Source organism: Saccopteryx leptura, chromosome 1 (genome assembly GCF_036850995.1).
Source record: "Saccopteryx leptura isolate mSacLep1 chromosome 1, mSacLep1_pri_phased_curated, whole genome shotgun sequence".
Taxonomy (NCBI): domain Eukaryota; kingdom Metazoa; phylum Chordata; class Mammalia; order Chiroptera; family Emballonuridae; genus Saccopteryx; species Saccopteryx leptura.
In genome coordinates, this window is record NC_089503.1 from 169,713,995 (window position 1) to 169,731,498 (window position 17,504).

General features: G+C 41.0%; 1 protein-coding gene across 1 annotated transcript in view; it reads right to left on the bottom strand.

Moving 5' to 3' along the window:
- Positions 1-17,504, bottom strand: part of USH2A (usherin) — a 538,690-nt gene that overhangs the window by 83,821 nt on the left and 437,365 nt on the right. The window contains exons 56-58 of the mRNA XM_066379924.1: positions 10,642-10,749; positions 3,847-4,030; positions 2,683-2,840 (exon numbers count right to left, since the gene is read on the bottom strand). Of these exons, the coding sequence (XP_066236021.1) occupies positions 2,683-2,840; positions 3,847-4,030; positions 10,642-10,749 (450 nt within the window). The remainder of the gene's footprint in view (positions 1-2,682; positions 2,841-3,846; positions 4,031-10,641; positions 10,750-17,504) is intronic.

The following is a 17,504-nucleotide window of genomic DNA, read 5'->3' on the forward strand; positions in this document are numbered from 1 at the left end:
CCTATGAGGTAACCATTTTGTAATGACAAGGCACTACGATGAATACCTAGAAAGCAAGCACCCTTCGATTATCACGTTTGTTTTCCTTCTGTTTAAAATATATATTTGTGGCCCTGGCCGGTTGGCTCAGCGGTAGAGAGTCGGCCTAGCGTGCGGAGGACCCGGGTTCGATTCCCGGCCAGGGCACACAGGAGAAGCGCCCATTTGCTTCTCCACCCCTCCGCCGTGCCTTCCTCTCTGTCTCTCTCTTCCCCTCCCGCAGCCAAGGCTCCATTGGAGCAAAGATGGCCCAGGCGCTGGGGATGGCTCTGTGGCCTCTGCCTCAGGCGCTAGAGTGGATCTGGTCGCAACATGGCGACACCCAGGATGGGCAGAGCATCGCCCCCTGGTGGGCAGAGCGTCGCCCCTGGTGGGCGTGCCGGGTGGATCCCGGTTGGGCGCATGCGGGAGTCTGTCTGACTGTCTCTCCCTGTTTCCAGCTTCAGAAAAATGCAAAAAAAAAAAAAAAAAAAAAAAGGAGATAAAATATATATTTGTGACAATTCAGGAACAGGAAAATATTTTTATTATCCAAATCAAAACACAGCATGAGGTACTTTCCAATAAAATCAACGGTAGATTATACACGAGTCAAAATCATCTGCCTGTTTACTGAGTTCCAAATCCTTCTGGGCACCAGGAGAAAAAGTGTAATTTAAGATTTTAATCTTTCCCTATATTACAGGGTTTCTGTAATGGATTTTGTGCATCTGAAACTAAGAGATTGACAGGTCTGGATATCGTAGGTTTATTAACCATTGGTTATATGGTCAGAGGTAGTGGGTAAGCGCATTTCTACAATATCCCCTTGGCTGGGTGAGAACGAACCATTTCTACAGAGCTCGAGGTAGACAAGAGTTAACATTCTACTGAGGAAGCTCAAGTTGTGTTTTATGCTACAACGATCCTTCTAAGTGGAAACAGTTTTCACTGAACACAAATAGATAATTTTTAACTCAAACAAAAAATGACAAAATGCTAAGGAGTATAACAGAAGTCTTAACAAATGACTAAGCCAGTCCTACAGTGGGAAGTTTTATCATTATGAAAATGGGGGCTTGGGACCTAGCAAATGTTGGAGCAATATATTTAAAAATTGAGTAATTAAAGGCAAAAATAACTCTCTCAAAATAACTACCACTATCTATAAAATATTCTAAACTATATAAGGCCAATGTTATAAATCACCTCAGTAAGTCTCTATAACAACCCTAGTTGTAGATAATGTCCTTTTCTCCATTTTACATAGGCAGGTGACTGAGACACACAGAGAAGAACAATGGCTTAAGGTCAGCTAATATGGGCATGTTGGGAATACGAATCTTGGTTTTCCCATTCATCCTTCTTCAGTTGTCTTAAAAGACATTGAAATTAAGAACAGAGTTCAAGAATGCCTACACTTCTCAAACTTAGGTAAAAGATGTTCGAAGTAATTCAGATACATAGGATTTACCTTGGATACATTAGAAGAGGACAATTTTAGGCTCTGGTACTTGGAATGAAGTATTACTTTGATAGAATAACATGTATCTGTGTGTTTCTATGTCTTTTATCTTCATCTCTACATCTGTATCTATATGTATGTATGTGTTTATATACAAGTCCACGCATAACTGCAGAAGTGTGGTTTGTATTATCTTGTTTATGTTATCCAGGAAACAGATTATTTCTTTCTGATTTACTAACTCTGTCCTTAATTCCAATTAACTTCCCACTGTAGGACTGGCTTAGTCATTTGTTAAGACTTCTGTTATACTCCTTAGCATTTTGTCATTTTTTGTTTGAGTTAAAAATTATCTATTTGTGTTCAGTGAAAACTGTTTCCACTTAGAAGGATCGTTGTAGCATAAAACACAACTTGAGCTTCCTCAAGTTTTCAAATGCTTACTGAATGTGAAGTCTTCAGACTGGCACTGGGCATTGATGTTGTGATAATGTTTAAATGACAGGTAATTTGGCAAGCCCTGGGACTTCCTGGTCACAATGCTCTCTGAGAGTTTGTTTGGTAGGAGACCCTGGTGTGAGTCCGGGAAATCTCCAGTCAGTGGGGTGAATCTGGCATCAGACTGACTCTATTCTGCTTCATTTTATTTTGTGGCACAAAAATACTACAGCACTGTTAAAATGCCAAGGAGTAATATGCTAAAAGGTTGCAAGTCAGCGATGCTGTTCCGTGAAAGTAGGGATCGGTTCCATAAAGGATTATGTGAATTTGTAAGTTTTCTATAGCGGGAGAAACGCACCCCCCTCCCCCCATTGAAATTAAGAACAGAGTTCAAGAATGCCTACACTTCTCAAACTTAGGTAAAAGATGTTCGAAGTAATTCAGATACATAGGATTTACCTTGGATACATTAGAAGAGGACAATTTTAGGCTCTGGTACTTGGAATGAAGTATTACTTTGATAGAATAACATGTATCTGTGTGTTTCTATGTCTTTTATCTTCATCTCTACATCTGTATCTATATGTATGTATGTGTTTATATACAAGTCCACGCATAACTGCAGAAGTGTGGTTTGTATTATCTTGTTTATGTTATCCAGGAAACAGATTATTTCTTTCTGATTTACTAACTCTGTCCTTAATTCCAATTAATTTCCTCTAAAATGTTTTACACACACATACATTTTATTTCTTTACCTGGTGGAGTCCAAGCCACAAATATGGAGTAAGGCCCGATGATGGTAATGTTATATGGGGGCTGGATTTCTTCTGGTGTCAACAGAGGTGTTTCCACAAGGTACTCATCACTAGAACTACTGCCACCTCCTGTTGTGGCTTCCAACCTGTAAATGTATCTATATCAAAAAAATAAATAAATAAAATAAGAATTGTTCTAAGACAATGCACAAGAGAACTGGACAATGATTGCTGGTTTTTCTACCCATGGTGTTGTACTCAATGTGTGACAACTTGCAAAGCCTTTGATTCTTGTTCAGAAACTGCACTGTAGATTTGGTAGTGTGTCTAGCACAACTAGCACTGTCCCCAGACCATCACTATGTCTGTCCCTTCCCACTTGATTTTTAACCCGCTAGTAATTCACTGTTTTTCTTCAAGATTTCAGGAACGACTTGGAATGTGCTGGTGTATTGTGGACAATTCAAATTAATCTTCTGCATTTTTATTTATTTTTTATTTTATTTTATTTTTTTAATCTTCTGCATTTTTAAATGGGTTAGAGTTCAGGGAAACATGTTTAGAGGAAGATGTTTCTAAATTGATCTGCTATTCTTCCCCAGTAAAACTAAATTGATCTTTACTCTCTGCAATGAAACATCTGTTGATCTAAAATGTATTTTGTCTCTGCTGAGAAATGAATGGGGATGAATTGCAAATAGGTAGAACATTTTTCTTTTAAAAGCACTCATGTCTTGTGTATGTACTGTGTGGCAAGCAGAGAAAACATTATACCAAAAGAAAAGGTAGTTGATGTAAAACAAAACTTTTCAAATTTCTTTTATTGCTAGTTTAGGAATGCATACTTTTAAAGAGATGATAATTTTTAAACTTTAATCCTTTGTGTATTTTATATACTTAAAATTCTCAGGCTTTCATGTCATCTAGAAGACTATGTGTCTACATTTTTAGGGAATTTTGTGGACTCAGAAGACTAACATAATGAGTTGGCACTTGGGTCATTGATATCTAAAGTGGATTCAATGATCTCAGCAGCTCTTCAATGGCTAATGAATGAGGAGGTTGATTAATTTCATATTGTTTCAGTGGGAGATACACTCTTTTTCAACACTGAAAAATCTGAAAACCTAACTGTATGATTGGTCAGATCTATGGTAGGTTTACCTGCTGTTGGGCTGTACGTCTTTATCAGTGAAATACTGCTCCTCACTGCCACCTAGGAAAACCAAGGTCCCGTTACGACTCAGCTGATACTGAGAAATGAGGCCATTGGGTTTTTCTGGCGGACTCCAATATAATTCCACTGTCGTAGAATTGATGATAATGTGTCGAGGAGTCACCCAAACTCCTGGCAAAAAATAAAATAAAAATAAATATAATAATAACACAATGAGGTTTTGGTGTTAGGATAAAATAAACACCTTATCAAAAGTCTCAGCATCACCGCACATACGATGACACTTTATCTGTTGATAAAAAAAAACAACCTCACAGCCAGCAGCAAGAAGACATTTTATTTACTTGGGAGGTGAAATGCATAATTGGGAGCACGTATATTTTATTGCTCTGTTGTAATTTTGATTTGTCTTTAAAAAGCGAAGGTCATACAAGCAGGGGTGGGACATTTCTCTGTCTTGTCTGTTACTCTGAATGTAAACAAGACCTGATAGATTTTGGGGAAGGAATATAACCCAATATTTACCTGAATTATCCAATGCACCAAATCAGCATCCTTTCTCTTTGCCTCCTGACACTGCGTGCTGTGTCTTTTCCTCCTTTCTCTTGACCACTCGTTCTAGTCCCACTGGGTCCACTTCTTCTCCCGTACCTCCAAGTGCCTCAGTCCTCAGAGACCCAGCCTGTCTCCTCTCCTCTCCCCTCCTTTCTCCTTTCCTCTCCTTTTCTTTTCCAGATCTCACCTCCTAGGTGACCTCCACTTCGTCTCAGTTTTCAGTATCATCTATATGCCGAACACTCCCAAAGGGCCATCACTACACTAAAAATCTCTCCTGAGCTTCAGATTCAGGAATCTGTCTACTTGACACCACCATTTGGATGACTAATTATATACAGAAAACTTAAAACATCCAAAACAGAATGCTTGGTTTTCCTGCCTACAATCTGTTCATTTCCTGATCTTGGCCGTCTATCCATTTTATCGGGCAAAAAAAGACATTATTCTTGAGGCTTTCACTTTTCTCACCCCCAGATGTAATCCATCATCGAGTTCTGCAGATTCTACCCTAAATACCGATCATTCTCTGTGTCTTTACCGCCACCTCTCCTGACTCTAGCTCTCTTTTGTGGGCTCTCGTCATAGCCTCTGAACTGGTTTTTGTGTTTTAAATTCTTCTCTATTTCATTGTAACCTCTATGAAAGTGCATTTCATACACCTATATATGCATATGTGCATTCCAATGCAATCTTTATAAAATGTATAACCCTTTTAAAATTATTCATATACCATTTCAATTCCATATGAGAACCTGTGGGGCCCCATATTTCTTTGGCTCTGGCCTCTCTGGTACCCTCCTCCCTGTCCACACCAGTCCCTTTTCCATCCCTAGAGTGTCACAAGTTCTTTCTGACCTTTTGCACTTCCTGTTCCTCTGCCTGGAACACTTTTGCTTGTGACATCGTGATATCTCTGCATTTGATTTTCACGGTTTAATAATGTGTGTCCATATCTGCCGTCTCAGGGAGGACTTACCTGCCCACCCTTCCCTAACTCTAACTTTAACCCTATAAAGTGATCCCACCCTGGTTCCTCTCCATCATATGCCTGCCTCTCTTTCCCTCTTAACACCCTTCCTTCTCTGATATTATCATCTTTTACATGTTCATTGTGATTGTGCAGTCTGTTCCTTTCTACTGCAAATGTACAAAGTTAGCTCCATGGGGGCAGGGGCTGTCTCTGTCTTATTTGTCAGTCCTTGTACATAGCACAATGCTTAATAAGTGTTGACTGAATACATTTATTGGAACTATATCTCCTGTAAATCAGTACGTTAAGCACTCTAGCAGTTCCGGCAATTACAAAGATGACTAAGATGTGGTTCATGCCTTCAAGGACGTTACTGTTCCACACTAAGGATGGAATATGTACACAAATAACTGTAATTCAAGGTCAAATGTTCAAGTACTCTGAGCGATGCATAGAAGCATTGGTGAAGGACCTATGATGAGAAAATTCAATCCTACGACTTCGTGTTCTCACCAAGGCATGCCTAGGTTGTCTGAATAGGCACTGTAACTCCCTTCTGTATGCTTTAAAAATGGATTTCAATATTAGGGTCCCTTAATGAATAGTTTTTGTTTGATTCTATCTCTCGTGTAAGTTACTCAGTGAAGGGTAACATCCCAGAACTTAAAAACAAAACAAAACATTTTCCAGAAATTCAAATGTAATGTATCTAGCAGCCTCCAGAAAGAATGAAGATTGATTTCAAAATGGCTCCAACTTGCTGATTTTCTAGGGAACAACCTGTTCCTGAGAAGAAAGTAGTTTATTTTGTTCTGAACGCTCCCTCTGCTAGGTGCTTGGGTAAACCTACAAATCATAGAACACATTTTTTTTGCCCTAGTGTCTCTGCCAACAGCTGCTGGGTGACTCAACCAACTAATTAGAGTTCTGACTTATATATGATATGAATTTGCGGACTGAAGAGAAAGTATAAAGACACAATCTCCTCCCCGCACCAAGTCTTCCTCACCTTCAAGGATGTATTAAACATCACCAAGACATGAAAAGGCTACATCTCAGTTTCCAGTTTGAACCAGTCAATGTAGCTTATGGATATGGAGGAGGGAATGAACCAACATGAAGCAACATTTGGGGTCTGCTTCACGTTCTCAGGAAGAGTTGAGTTGTGTATTTGTACAAGCCGGTGAGAGCTCTGTTTGGGCCGGTAACACCCCTGAGCCCAGTGGTTTGATACATAAGAGGATACTGAAACGGGAAACACCAAGGGCTGTGTTTTCACTTGTGTAATGACACAGAGGCAGTGTTATCTTGGCAGCTGCAAGGAACATTTGATAGAGTAGGATTACCTCTGGTGAGACATTGAAATGAGATGGAGAGTCTGCCCCCTTCTGAGCTCGAGTCTTGGGTGGCACCAGAAAACCTACTCTACACAGTAGAAGGGCACAGTTAAAGCAGCTCACAGGAAGAAAATGGATGGCGACGAGGTGAATCTCCTCGAGAGGTAAGCTAGCTGAGAGTGTAGGAGCAGAAGGCCAGGAGGAAACCTCAGGGGGTCGCTTGACACCATCACTACCAAGAAAAGGAAGATGTTTACTGGATTTGTTTTAAATTGATCTTGAGTGTCACATAATAATACCCATTCTCACGTCCTCACACATCTTCCTTCCAATAGAAAAACCCCAACGTTTATTGCGGATTGTGTGGACTGGTTTTATTTTTTGGAAAAATATGGAGGGAACGTTTTCTATTAGCTGACGTCAGGGTTGCGTCAACATCTGGACTAGTTACTATTTGCTAATTTATCCATTCAGCATTCTACCCAATGCTGTGTCATCTTCTGCACTGGGCACTGTGGGTGTGGGCATGGAAACACCACCTGATCCTTCAAGGACTCCATGGTAGCATGGTGAAGAAGGATGAATAAGTGAAAATTGACAGCTCCATTTGTGAAATGCTTTGGGCAGAGGAAGCACAGTGTGTTTAGAGCTCTTAGAAAAGGAACCTAACACAGACCAGGGTGCAGGGGATGGGTGAGGAGGGGAAGTGCCTTAGCGGAGGGCTTCAGAAGGAAAAGCATGGGAGAGTCTTTTTTCCAACTTTGAAAAAGTTGGAGTGAACAGAGTGTGGACGGGGGAAGCCCGGGGGAACCACCAGTGACCCCACATGACTGTGTGGGGAAGACAGAAGAACTGGACAGTGAGGCCCAAGTTAAAACTGGGGTGTCTACTCGCTTTACTGAGAAGATGTGAGAGTTCATTTCTGGAAGGAAGTAGGATTCTTTGTGCAGCTGACTAACGTGAGAAATGCCTATTTTGGCAAAAGGGGAAAATGGGTTGGGATGCGGATATGAGAAAAAGGAACAAGATGATTCGAGTCAGGGAGACTAGTTAGAAACAGCCAGAGAAGTGATTGGGCTGAATTAAGGCAATACCAGGAGGGATAGACAGAAAAACTAACAAACAAACAGAAAAAACCAACCACCAAAAAAACACACACATTTAAAAGATCCTTAAGATTTAAAATTAACACGATTTTGTGAAGAGTTGCATAGTACTACTACCTAAGGAAGAGGGAAGCATTAAGAATATCGAGTTTAAGCTCAGGTGACGAGAGCAGCAGGGGACTGGAGAGAGGAACAGGAAGAACAGTGAGTCAGGATGGGCACAGAGGCGGAAACACTGAGGTTGGAGTATCTGCGGACACCAGTATATAAACATCGGGACAGTGGATACTGAGGCCTTACATCCACGAGGGTAGCCCTTGTGAGAACTGTAGACGGCGACGGCTCTCAGCCTGTGTTAGGAAGGAGAGCCAGAACTTGGACTGTTCTGGATGGCTGCTGAGTGACGCGTACAGAGGAAGGACCTACAGGAGCGCCAACAGAAAAGGAGGGAGGAGAGGGCTCTGGAACGACACTGAGGAGGTCTGACCCTTTCATTTTCTTTCCCACATTACCAGCGCTGACAAGGAAACTCTAAAATGAGCGAGAACCTGCTGGGTTGGTAGCCATTCTGAAAAGAAAGCAAGAATCCAAATGCATCCTACTGTCTGACTGCAGGGACACAGTGTCCTATGAGGGCAAATCCATGGAGAATTACATTCAACTGATTGATAAGGTCATCATGCACATTGACTTTTTTCTTTTCTTTTTTATATTGAAAATAAGAAATGAGAAGAACTCAGGGTGACTATGAACAAAACCTTCTACTTCTCTCTGTAGCCACTTCGGACACTCAAATGTGAGACCTTCCATCTACCTTTAATTCACTCCAATAGGCGTTTTATAATTAGTGTGTTTGGATTATTAATTTAAAATAGTATGTTTGTTTCTACTTTACAGTGCAACAACAGAACGTAACGATCCCGGCCATTTATTTCCTTACTACCTGCCAGTTAAAAGTGCCGACCGCATTTATTTCACATGTTAAGTTATTCACAAACGGCGCTTACGCAGCCAGCAAGTGGATTCACAATCCACTTGTCTTCTGTGGAGAGAAGTCCACAGAGTTCACTACTGCCCAGTTATTTGTGTTAAAATCAAAGATGCATGAAGTTAAAAGAGAGGAAATTTAAGATAGCATTTTCAGCTCACACTGTCCTACACTGTTGAAAGCTACACATTTTAAGTCATGAGATTGGAGCCCTTGCAAGAAATTTTGTTGGGTTTGTGGGAAAATAGGCACTATATTTTCTAAGAATTTAAATATATGGATTTCATGAGTACACTGGAGGAAGACATCCTGTTATTTTATCAGGCTTGAGTTTCAGCCAAAAGTGGCTGGTAGGCCCTTTAAAAATTATCCATTATCATCAAAGTATCCATTTGATAGTTTACCTTTCCAAAAAATCTACTGCTGGTTCCTTCCTTTCAAAGGAACACTAAGCTTTCTGACATCAAGCATTCTTTATATAGAAAACATCATTAGTGAATTCCTGGTGAGGAGCCATATGCCTCTATGCAGAATTTTCCATTTTATTCCCCATTTACTGGTAGGAAGTTCAGGTCTAATATTCTGAGGTACAACAATCCCTTTCATATTGAACAAGTGACTCAGGACTCTAGGATGGTAGGTAACATTATATTTCTTTTTAGAAAGAGATCTATGCCTCTATTTCCCCACATGCAAAACAGGCAGATAATCAAGATTAAAAATTAATTAGTTGATCACTATTCCAAGCTTCTGAACATGTTTTTCTCCTAAAAGTAAATAATACCATCCATCCTGGCCCATAGCCCGCAGGTAACCACTGTTATCACATAGGTATGTTTTGCCCCTAGAACTTTTTCTATGCATTGATTTATCTACAGAAACAGATATAATTTTCTATGTGTGTTTTTATACATAAAAATACCATATAAAATATAGTTCTATAAATTCCCTTTTACATATATAGATCATCTCATTCTTTTAAACTGATGCACGACATTCCACAGTGTGGATATACTTGAATTAAGTTAGCAATTAACCTACTCTTGGACATTTGGAATCCTTCCAACATTTTGCCATTAAACAAAATATGGTCCACACCCTAGTACATGCCTCCTTGTGCAGTTGTGGAAAAGTTATTTTCTGGCATATGTAATTAAAATAAAGCTTCTGTGTCAGGGGGAATTAACGCTTTAGAATTAATAGGTAATTGTCAGTATGCTAAGGTGATGGTCCCACTTTATAACCCCTCAGGCTAAATTTGTACATTTCTTCGACTGTTCATGTGTCAAAGTCCTTAGTCCTCATGGTACATCTTGTAAGTTACCTGTTCTCCGGTGGTCCATGATGGACTGTAGTCCCTCCTTTCCTCACGTTACCCTGAGCATTCTGTTCCCTTATTCTTTCTGAACATCATCTTTTGGATTCTCTCTCTTCCTACAGGTTTGGATACCTGTTCTATCACTTCTCCTTGACTGTCAGTTCCAGAGGGCAGCAGACATCTTAGTCATCATCAGCAGTGAGCATGGTGGTTATCCTATGAGGCATCACTTTCCATTTTTGGAGGAATTTCATATCCAGGTATATAATAATGCTACCTTTTATATAATATTAAATTTGAAAGGTTTCAAGAATGGGAAGCCACCTTTAACTCAGGAGGCAGGGAGCTGAGCCACACCTGAAGGATGGAAACCTAGAATATGATTTTACTTTGTACCTATTGACTTGATGCCTTCCTTTCCTTGTTTGTTATAAAAGGATGGAGAGAGAGTGACTTGAGAATACCACAGAAAAACTTCTCCCAAACCCCGGCACTTTCAACTTACCTTGCGGTGCTGCCTGCAGAGTCTGACCTAGAAAAGGCTCACTGGAGGCGCAGCCGGCAGATGTACACGCTGTAAGTGTGAAGCTGTAGCTGGTATACGGCTGGAGGCCTAGAAAGAGAAAGCAAGAAAGCAAGTTCATCTTGAGAGGATTATTTATTATCAATTAGGCACCAGAAGGAACCCATGGAGCTATCGATATGATATCCAAAAGCATTTTTTAAGAGCAGAAAATGCCATTCCATGCAGATGTGAGCTTCCTAAAACAATTCAGTATGAGTAGAAAATTCACTCATCACTGAAGAAATAACCAATTGTCAACCTGAGAAGAGACCTTAAAATCCACGGAGTCCAGCCATCCATCTTTCTGTCCACTGCCCCCCGCCCCACCCCGTACAGAATGCCATGGAGGAAGCTGTTCTGCCCACACGACAGGACCACTCCATCACCCAGAGAGCCCCGTTCCACATTTGGAGAGCTCTAGAGTTCTTGTTTGGTGTGCACGTCCTTCCTTACATCGTGGTGAACTCTTTCTAGCACTGCCACCCCTGGGGACACACAGAACACATCTAATTCCTTTTCCACATGACAGTCCCTCAAATATTTGTAGATAGATATCAAATTCCCCTTGAGTCCTCTCCTCTCCGGGCCAGCTATCTCAGCTTCAGCAATTGCTTCTTATGTGAATAGGGCTGGACAAAAATAAAAAAGAATGCTAGGGTCTATGTGTTTTAGTCCCAAGACATATTTGGCGAATATTAACACCAACAACCCTCGCTTGTGAACTTGGTATTCTTCCCCATATGTACTGACAGTTTACCACATCGGTGGGCGCAAGAGCACATGGGAGGGGTGAAAGGATAGTGAGTAGGCAAATTGAAGGAAGAGGTTCAGGGAGAACAATCTTCTACTTATACAGTAAGGAATAATGGAGATATCATGTACACCACAGTGACTACAGTCAATGACACTTCATTGCATATTTGAAAGTCGCCAAGCGAGTAAACTTTAAGTTTTCATCGCAAGAAAAGAAATTTGACTTTGTATGGTGACTGATGGGAACTAGGCTTGCTGCTGTGGCCATTTAGCAATCAATGTCTGCAAACATTGCATCACTATGTGTGCCTCTGAAATGACTATATTGTCAAGGAGACTTCAATAAGGAAAAAACAACTCAGGAGTTTTGTTGTTGTTGTTCCATTTTTTACCCTTCTTTTCACTGGACTCTTCATACTAACTGAATATATTTGATGAGAAATGCAATTATTTTCAGGAAGTTGGTTGTTAGATCACTCCTTCTAGCTGAAGTTTACTGAACACTGACTATTTGCAGACCTTCTGTACCGTTCCTTGGACAATCACACAATGAAGGTCCTCTCTGATTCTATAGGTGCCACGACTGTCTGCTCATCTGACAGAGAAGGAAGCTAAGGCATCTAGAGTTGGAGGAACTCACCTGTGATCACAGAGGTAAGGGAGTGAGGCCAGGATGGAAATCCCAACAGCTGGGCTGAGAAATATCATCCAGAGCAGTTAGGTCAGGCTTCTGAGCCTCATAAGGAAAATGACAACACACATAGCTCAGAGCCCAGGGAAACTTCCAGTAATATAAAAAGACCAAGTGGGAATACCTATTTTACATACTACAATTTTGAATATTACTCCGATTCATGTAGTGAGCCAATACTACATAGTCGTGAGGAGAACAGAATCTGTAGTTGGGTTCCAACACTTACCCATCTAGGAACTATGACCACGGGCAAGTGGTATGACCTCTGGGTGCCTTAGCTAGCTTTCGTATCTGCAAACTCTGGGCGTGATAGTGTGGACTTGCTTACATGCGCTACAGACAAATTTGAGAGAAGGCGATATCTGAATCCATAATTTTCTACAGTCCATTGTTTAGGTCTTGTGTTTTTCCTATTGTTAGGGGAATGGATGACAGACGGGCTTGGTTCAACTACTCCGTAAGAAAGTACCTGCTGCCATCAGGTATAGAGGATTTCCATGAGCTAGACGACCTTTCATACAGATGACTCTGTGACACTCAATAAAATCAACACATTTCAACTAAACTTGCTGTCATTTTAAGCAAGTCTCTATCGGTAGTCCTTAAAATGAAATATATATGAAATATCAGCAACAGGCAATAAAAAGGCACAGCAATTGAAAAGTGCTCATGGATTGATCAGGATGAGGAGAGGGAAATAAAGAGATGTCTCTGAGGAACCCTTCTGACTGTAACTTAATCCCGAAGTCAAAGAGAAGGAGAAAAGAAAACATCACTCAAGTGCTCAGCATCAAATTAAAAGAGTAGGAAACAGCAGTTGTAGAGAAAGGCCAGTGCATGGAGAAAAGCCAAGTATTTAACATTTCAGTACAGTGAAGATGACTGTGTCTGCAAATTACCCTCACTCCCCTACAGGGAATCCTATTCTTTTATTTTTTAAGGAAAGAGGCATACTATAACCAAACTCATTATAATTATACTTCCAAGTAACATTACTTTCAAGAATAAATGTGTGTTAAAAAAGAGATCACAAAATATATGCCTATGGATCATAAAAATATGATTTGGAAAACAAAACCCATGTCTTTGGAAGTTATATCCGAACAGCTTCTAATTTTTAATTAACAGAGACAGAGACAGGAAAAGGCATATTGTCTATTATAATTTTAGATAGCAAGTGCTACGCCAAAGCACTTGTCCACTTATTCTGTGGTGTCATCTGTTATACACTAAAGAATTATCTAATAGCCCTTAGGAATGTAAAATTCCACTGGTTCCTCAATCAGTTTGGTTCATGATCAGTTCATGTGCTGAGAGGCCTGGGTGACCACAAAGTCTTTGTCAGGTGGTTAAGCACCGTTCGCCCTGTTTGACAGGTGACCGGTCTGAGCACCAGCTCACGCAGACTGGGTGTCAGGCTCAGCCCACCTGACTCCCATGCACCTGGGCCTGCTGCTGGAAAGCACTTCCTTTTGCCATGATTGACCTTGTCATCCCATGAAGTGACCTCCCCCCACCAGCATCTCCGTTCCTGGAGATACCTGGGAACTGACTTCTGCCACCAACAGGCAACCTTGGCTGTGATGGGGAGGGCTGCACCAGGATTCTATCTTGGGCTAATCCAATTCTATGCGAAAATATGAATGTCCAAAACCAACACATCAAGACCTCATAAAATTCCTGCACAGGTGCAATTAGATCATGATTTTAGAGAATTTGAGAAACATTTCAGGAGCTCCTGGGCTTTTCCTGTCCCCTTTTCTTGACAGTACCATCCATCACAATCTCAGTAGCTCCTCATCTCACTTAGTCAAGTCAATTTCTTGGCCCCTTTTGGGCAGCATGGTCCCCGTCCACTTCTTGTATCATGCTTCATAGTGGGAGCAAGTTGGTACCTCATATGAACTGAGACATCAAAACCAAAGGGCTCTTGCATTGTTACTGCCTGTAAGATAACTCAACTCGCAGATCTAATTACTGGCTATAGGCTTCTTTGTGTAATTCCATATTTTAGGATATTTTACATATAGAATATATAAAATATTTTCTAATTCTATATATCTTAATCCTACATTTTATGTAAAATTCTAGGTCATAGCGTAGGCCTCCCTCTCCAATATCTTTGGGAGGCTCTCCTTCCAAATACAAACTAACAGTAAGCCAGTCCAAGGAGAGGCTCTTCCTTTTGATTTTTCTAACACTATGTTAACAAATATATTTCTTCTTTGGAGTCTCATGTTACATCAAACTGTGGCCATACTTACCTCCCATTTTCAGACAGAATTTTTATCTGTAGAAACTCCAACCTCAGTGTTTCCGCCTCTGTGCCCTTCCTGACTCACTGTTCTTCCTGTTCCTCTCTCCAGTCCCCTGCTGCTCTCGTCACCTGAGCCTAAAACTCGATATTCTTAATGCTTCCCTCTTCCTTAGGTAGTAGTACTATGCAACTCTTCACAAAATCGTGTTAATTTTAAATCTTAAGGATCTTTTAAATGTGTGTGTTTTTTTGGTGGTTGGTTTTTTCTGTTTGTTTGTTAGTTTTTCTGTCTATCCCTCCTGGTATTGCCTTAGTTCAGCCCAATCACTTCTCTGGCTGTTTCTAACTAGTCTCCCTGACTCGAATCATCTTGTTCCTTTTTCTCATATCCGCATCCCAACCCATTTTCCCCTTTTGCCAAAATAGGCGTTTCTCACGTTAGTCAGCTGCACAAAGAATTCTACTTCCTTCCAGAAATGAACTCTCACATCTTCTCAGTAAAGTGAGTAGACACCCACCCCAGTTTTAACAGAAAGGGAGTCGCTGCCTGTGGTGTAGGAGGGGTAGCGAACAGCTGCTCAGATGCAGGTTGATTTCACTCTGATATCATCTCCATCCTTAACCTGACAGTCCGTAAATCCCATCATCCCACGGGCCAGCTCATTACAGGTCGGTATTGCTGTTTTCATTAGGCCGGCTGTGCTAGTCTTTGCCTCGGCTTTGACTCTGCTCAAATGCTCGACAATGAGGACATACATCATGAGGACAACAGGAGCTGGGCAGGATGGTTGGGACAGAGCAAAGATAGTGACAGCCCAGTCAAAGTGCCCTGGAGTCTCTGAGATTTCAGGGGAATTTTTTTCCTTTAAATATTAGCATCCAGAGAGCTATTGACTGTAAGTCTTTGGGCATGATATTATATTTATAAGAATGTTTGAAGAAAAAAGAGAATATTTTAAGGAAGTAAGAAATAGTGGTTGATGCAATGCTGGTTTTTCTTTTTTGCATGTAGTCAGGCGCCATGTTTTCCTTAGGGGTGGAAAAAATAAAATAAGATGGAGTGTCATATCTGTTTTCCCAGGGCTAATGTTTGGCGGTCCGTGGTCAGGTCGTGGGTAGGAGAAACACATCCCCGAGCATGAGAAACTAACTACAGGAGAAGCTCCGGGAAGCTCAGTTTTCTTCCTGTCTGTGTCTGTTACAGAAATGTCCTGCTAATCAATCCACACTGCCAGGGATCAGGGCTGGCTCCACGGGTGTGAGACCCATGCTGTCGTCACTCAAAGTTCCAGGCTTAGCATGACCCCAGATTGGATCCAATCTCCTGCTTTCATTGTCTTAAAAGTCTTAATGATTTCTGAACAAGGCACCCCACATGTCATCTCTCCCTGGGCCCTGCATATCACATAGCCCGGCAGGCCTGAGACTGAGATGTGTGTTTGACAGTGTCGTTTTTACATCTAATCAAAATGGAATAGAGGCATTCAGATACTAGTTTACTATTCACCATTTATTCACTCAACAAACACTTTGCATACTTAACATGTGTTAAGTACAGTGTGTCCGTAAAGTCATGGTGCACTTTTGACCAGTCACAGGAAAGCAACAAAAGATGATAGAAATGTGAAATCTGTACCAAATAAAAGGAAAACCCTCCCAGTTTCTGTAGGATGATGTGGCAGCATGTGCACATGTGCAGATGATGTTGTAACACCATGTATACAGTGGAGCAGCCCACAGACATGCAAGTTGAGATGTGGACGGTACAGAGGAAAGTTCAATGTGTTCTGTGGCTCACTAAATTCAAATCCATGACCAAAGTGCAACATGAATATCGGTGCATTTATAACGAAGCACCACTACATAGGAATAACTTTACTTGGTGGGATAAGTAGTTGAAGGAAACTGGCAGTTTGGTGGAGAAATCCCGTTCTGGTAGGCCATCAGTCAGTGATGAGTCTGTAGAGGCTATACGGGATAGCTACCTAAGGAGCCCTAAAAAATCTGTGCGTGAGCCCACATCGAACTGCACTAAATTGGTATGAAACTGGGAGAGTTTTCCTTTTATTTGGTGCAGATTTCACATTTCTATCATCTTTTGTTGCTTTCCTGTGACTGGTCAAAAGTGCACCATGACTTTATGGACACACTGTACTGTGACAGGTCCCCATCACAGCACAGGTGATACAAGGGCAAATAGGAAGCTCTCTAGTCTCTCTCCTTAAAAAGCTTTCCTTTGACGGACACTTGGGCTGTTTCCAGATCTTTGCTATTGTGAACAATGCTGCCACAAACATGCGGGTGCATTTCTCCTTTTCGAGCCGTTCTATGGTGTCCTTGGGGTATATTCCTAAAAGTGGGATAGCTGGGTCAAAAGGCAGTTCGATTTTCAGTTTTTTGAGGAATCTTCATACTGTTTTCCACAGCTTTGGTACATATATACTATGGAATACTACTCAGCCATAAGAAATGATGACATCAGATCATTTACAATAACATGGATGGACCTTGACAACATTATACGGAGTGAAATAAGTAAATCAGAAAAAAAACTAAGATGAATCCATACATAGAAGGGACATAAAAATGAGACTCAGAGACATGAACAAGAATGTGATGGCAACAGGGGTGGGGGGTTGGGGGAGGGGGGATGGGGTGAAGAAGGAGAGAGGGGTTAGGGGAGGGGAGGGGCACAAAGAAAACCAGATAGAAGGTGACAGAAGACAATTTAACTTTGGGGGAGGGGTATACAGCACAATCAAATGTCAAAATAATCTAGAGATATTTTCTCTCAACATATGTACCCTGATTTATCAATGTCACTGCATTAAATTTAATAATAAAAAAAAAAGCTTTCCTTACTATGTAGTTGAGGAACAGAAACAAGAGGAAAGGATACAGCAGAACACAAGCTACAATGGGGACATATAGGACTATCTATATGTAAAATTCCTTTATGAAGAATTTCTATATTTTGTGACACTGATGGGTCAACTATATTTTTACTCTCTCTCTCTCTCTCTCTCTCTTTTTCCAAAAGGGATGTGTAAGAGATCTGTTTCGGGATATTTATAGTCCATCTTCTGCTAGAACTAGCAT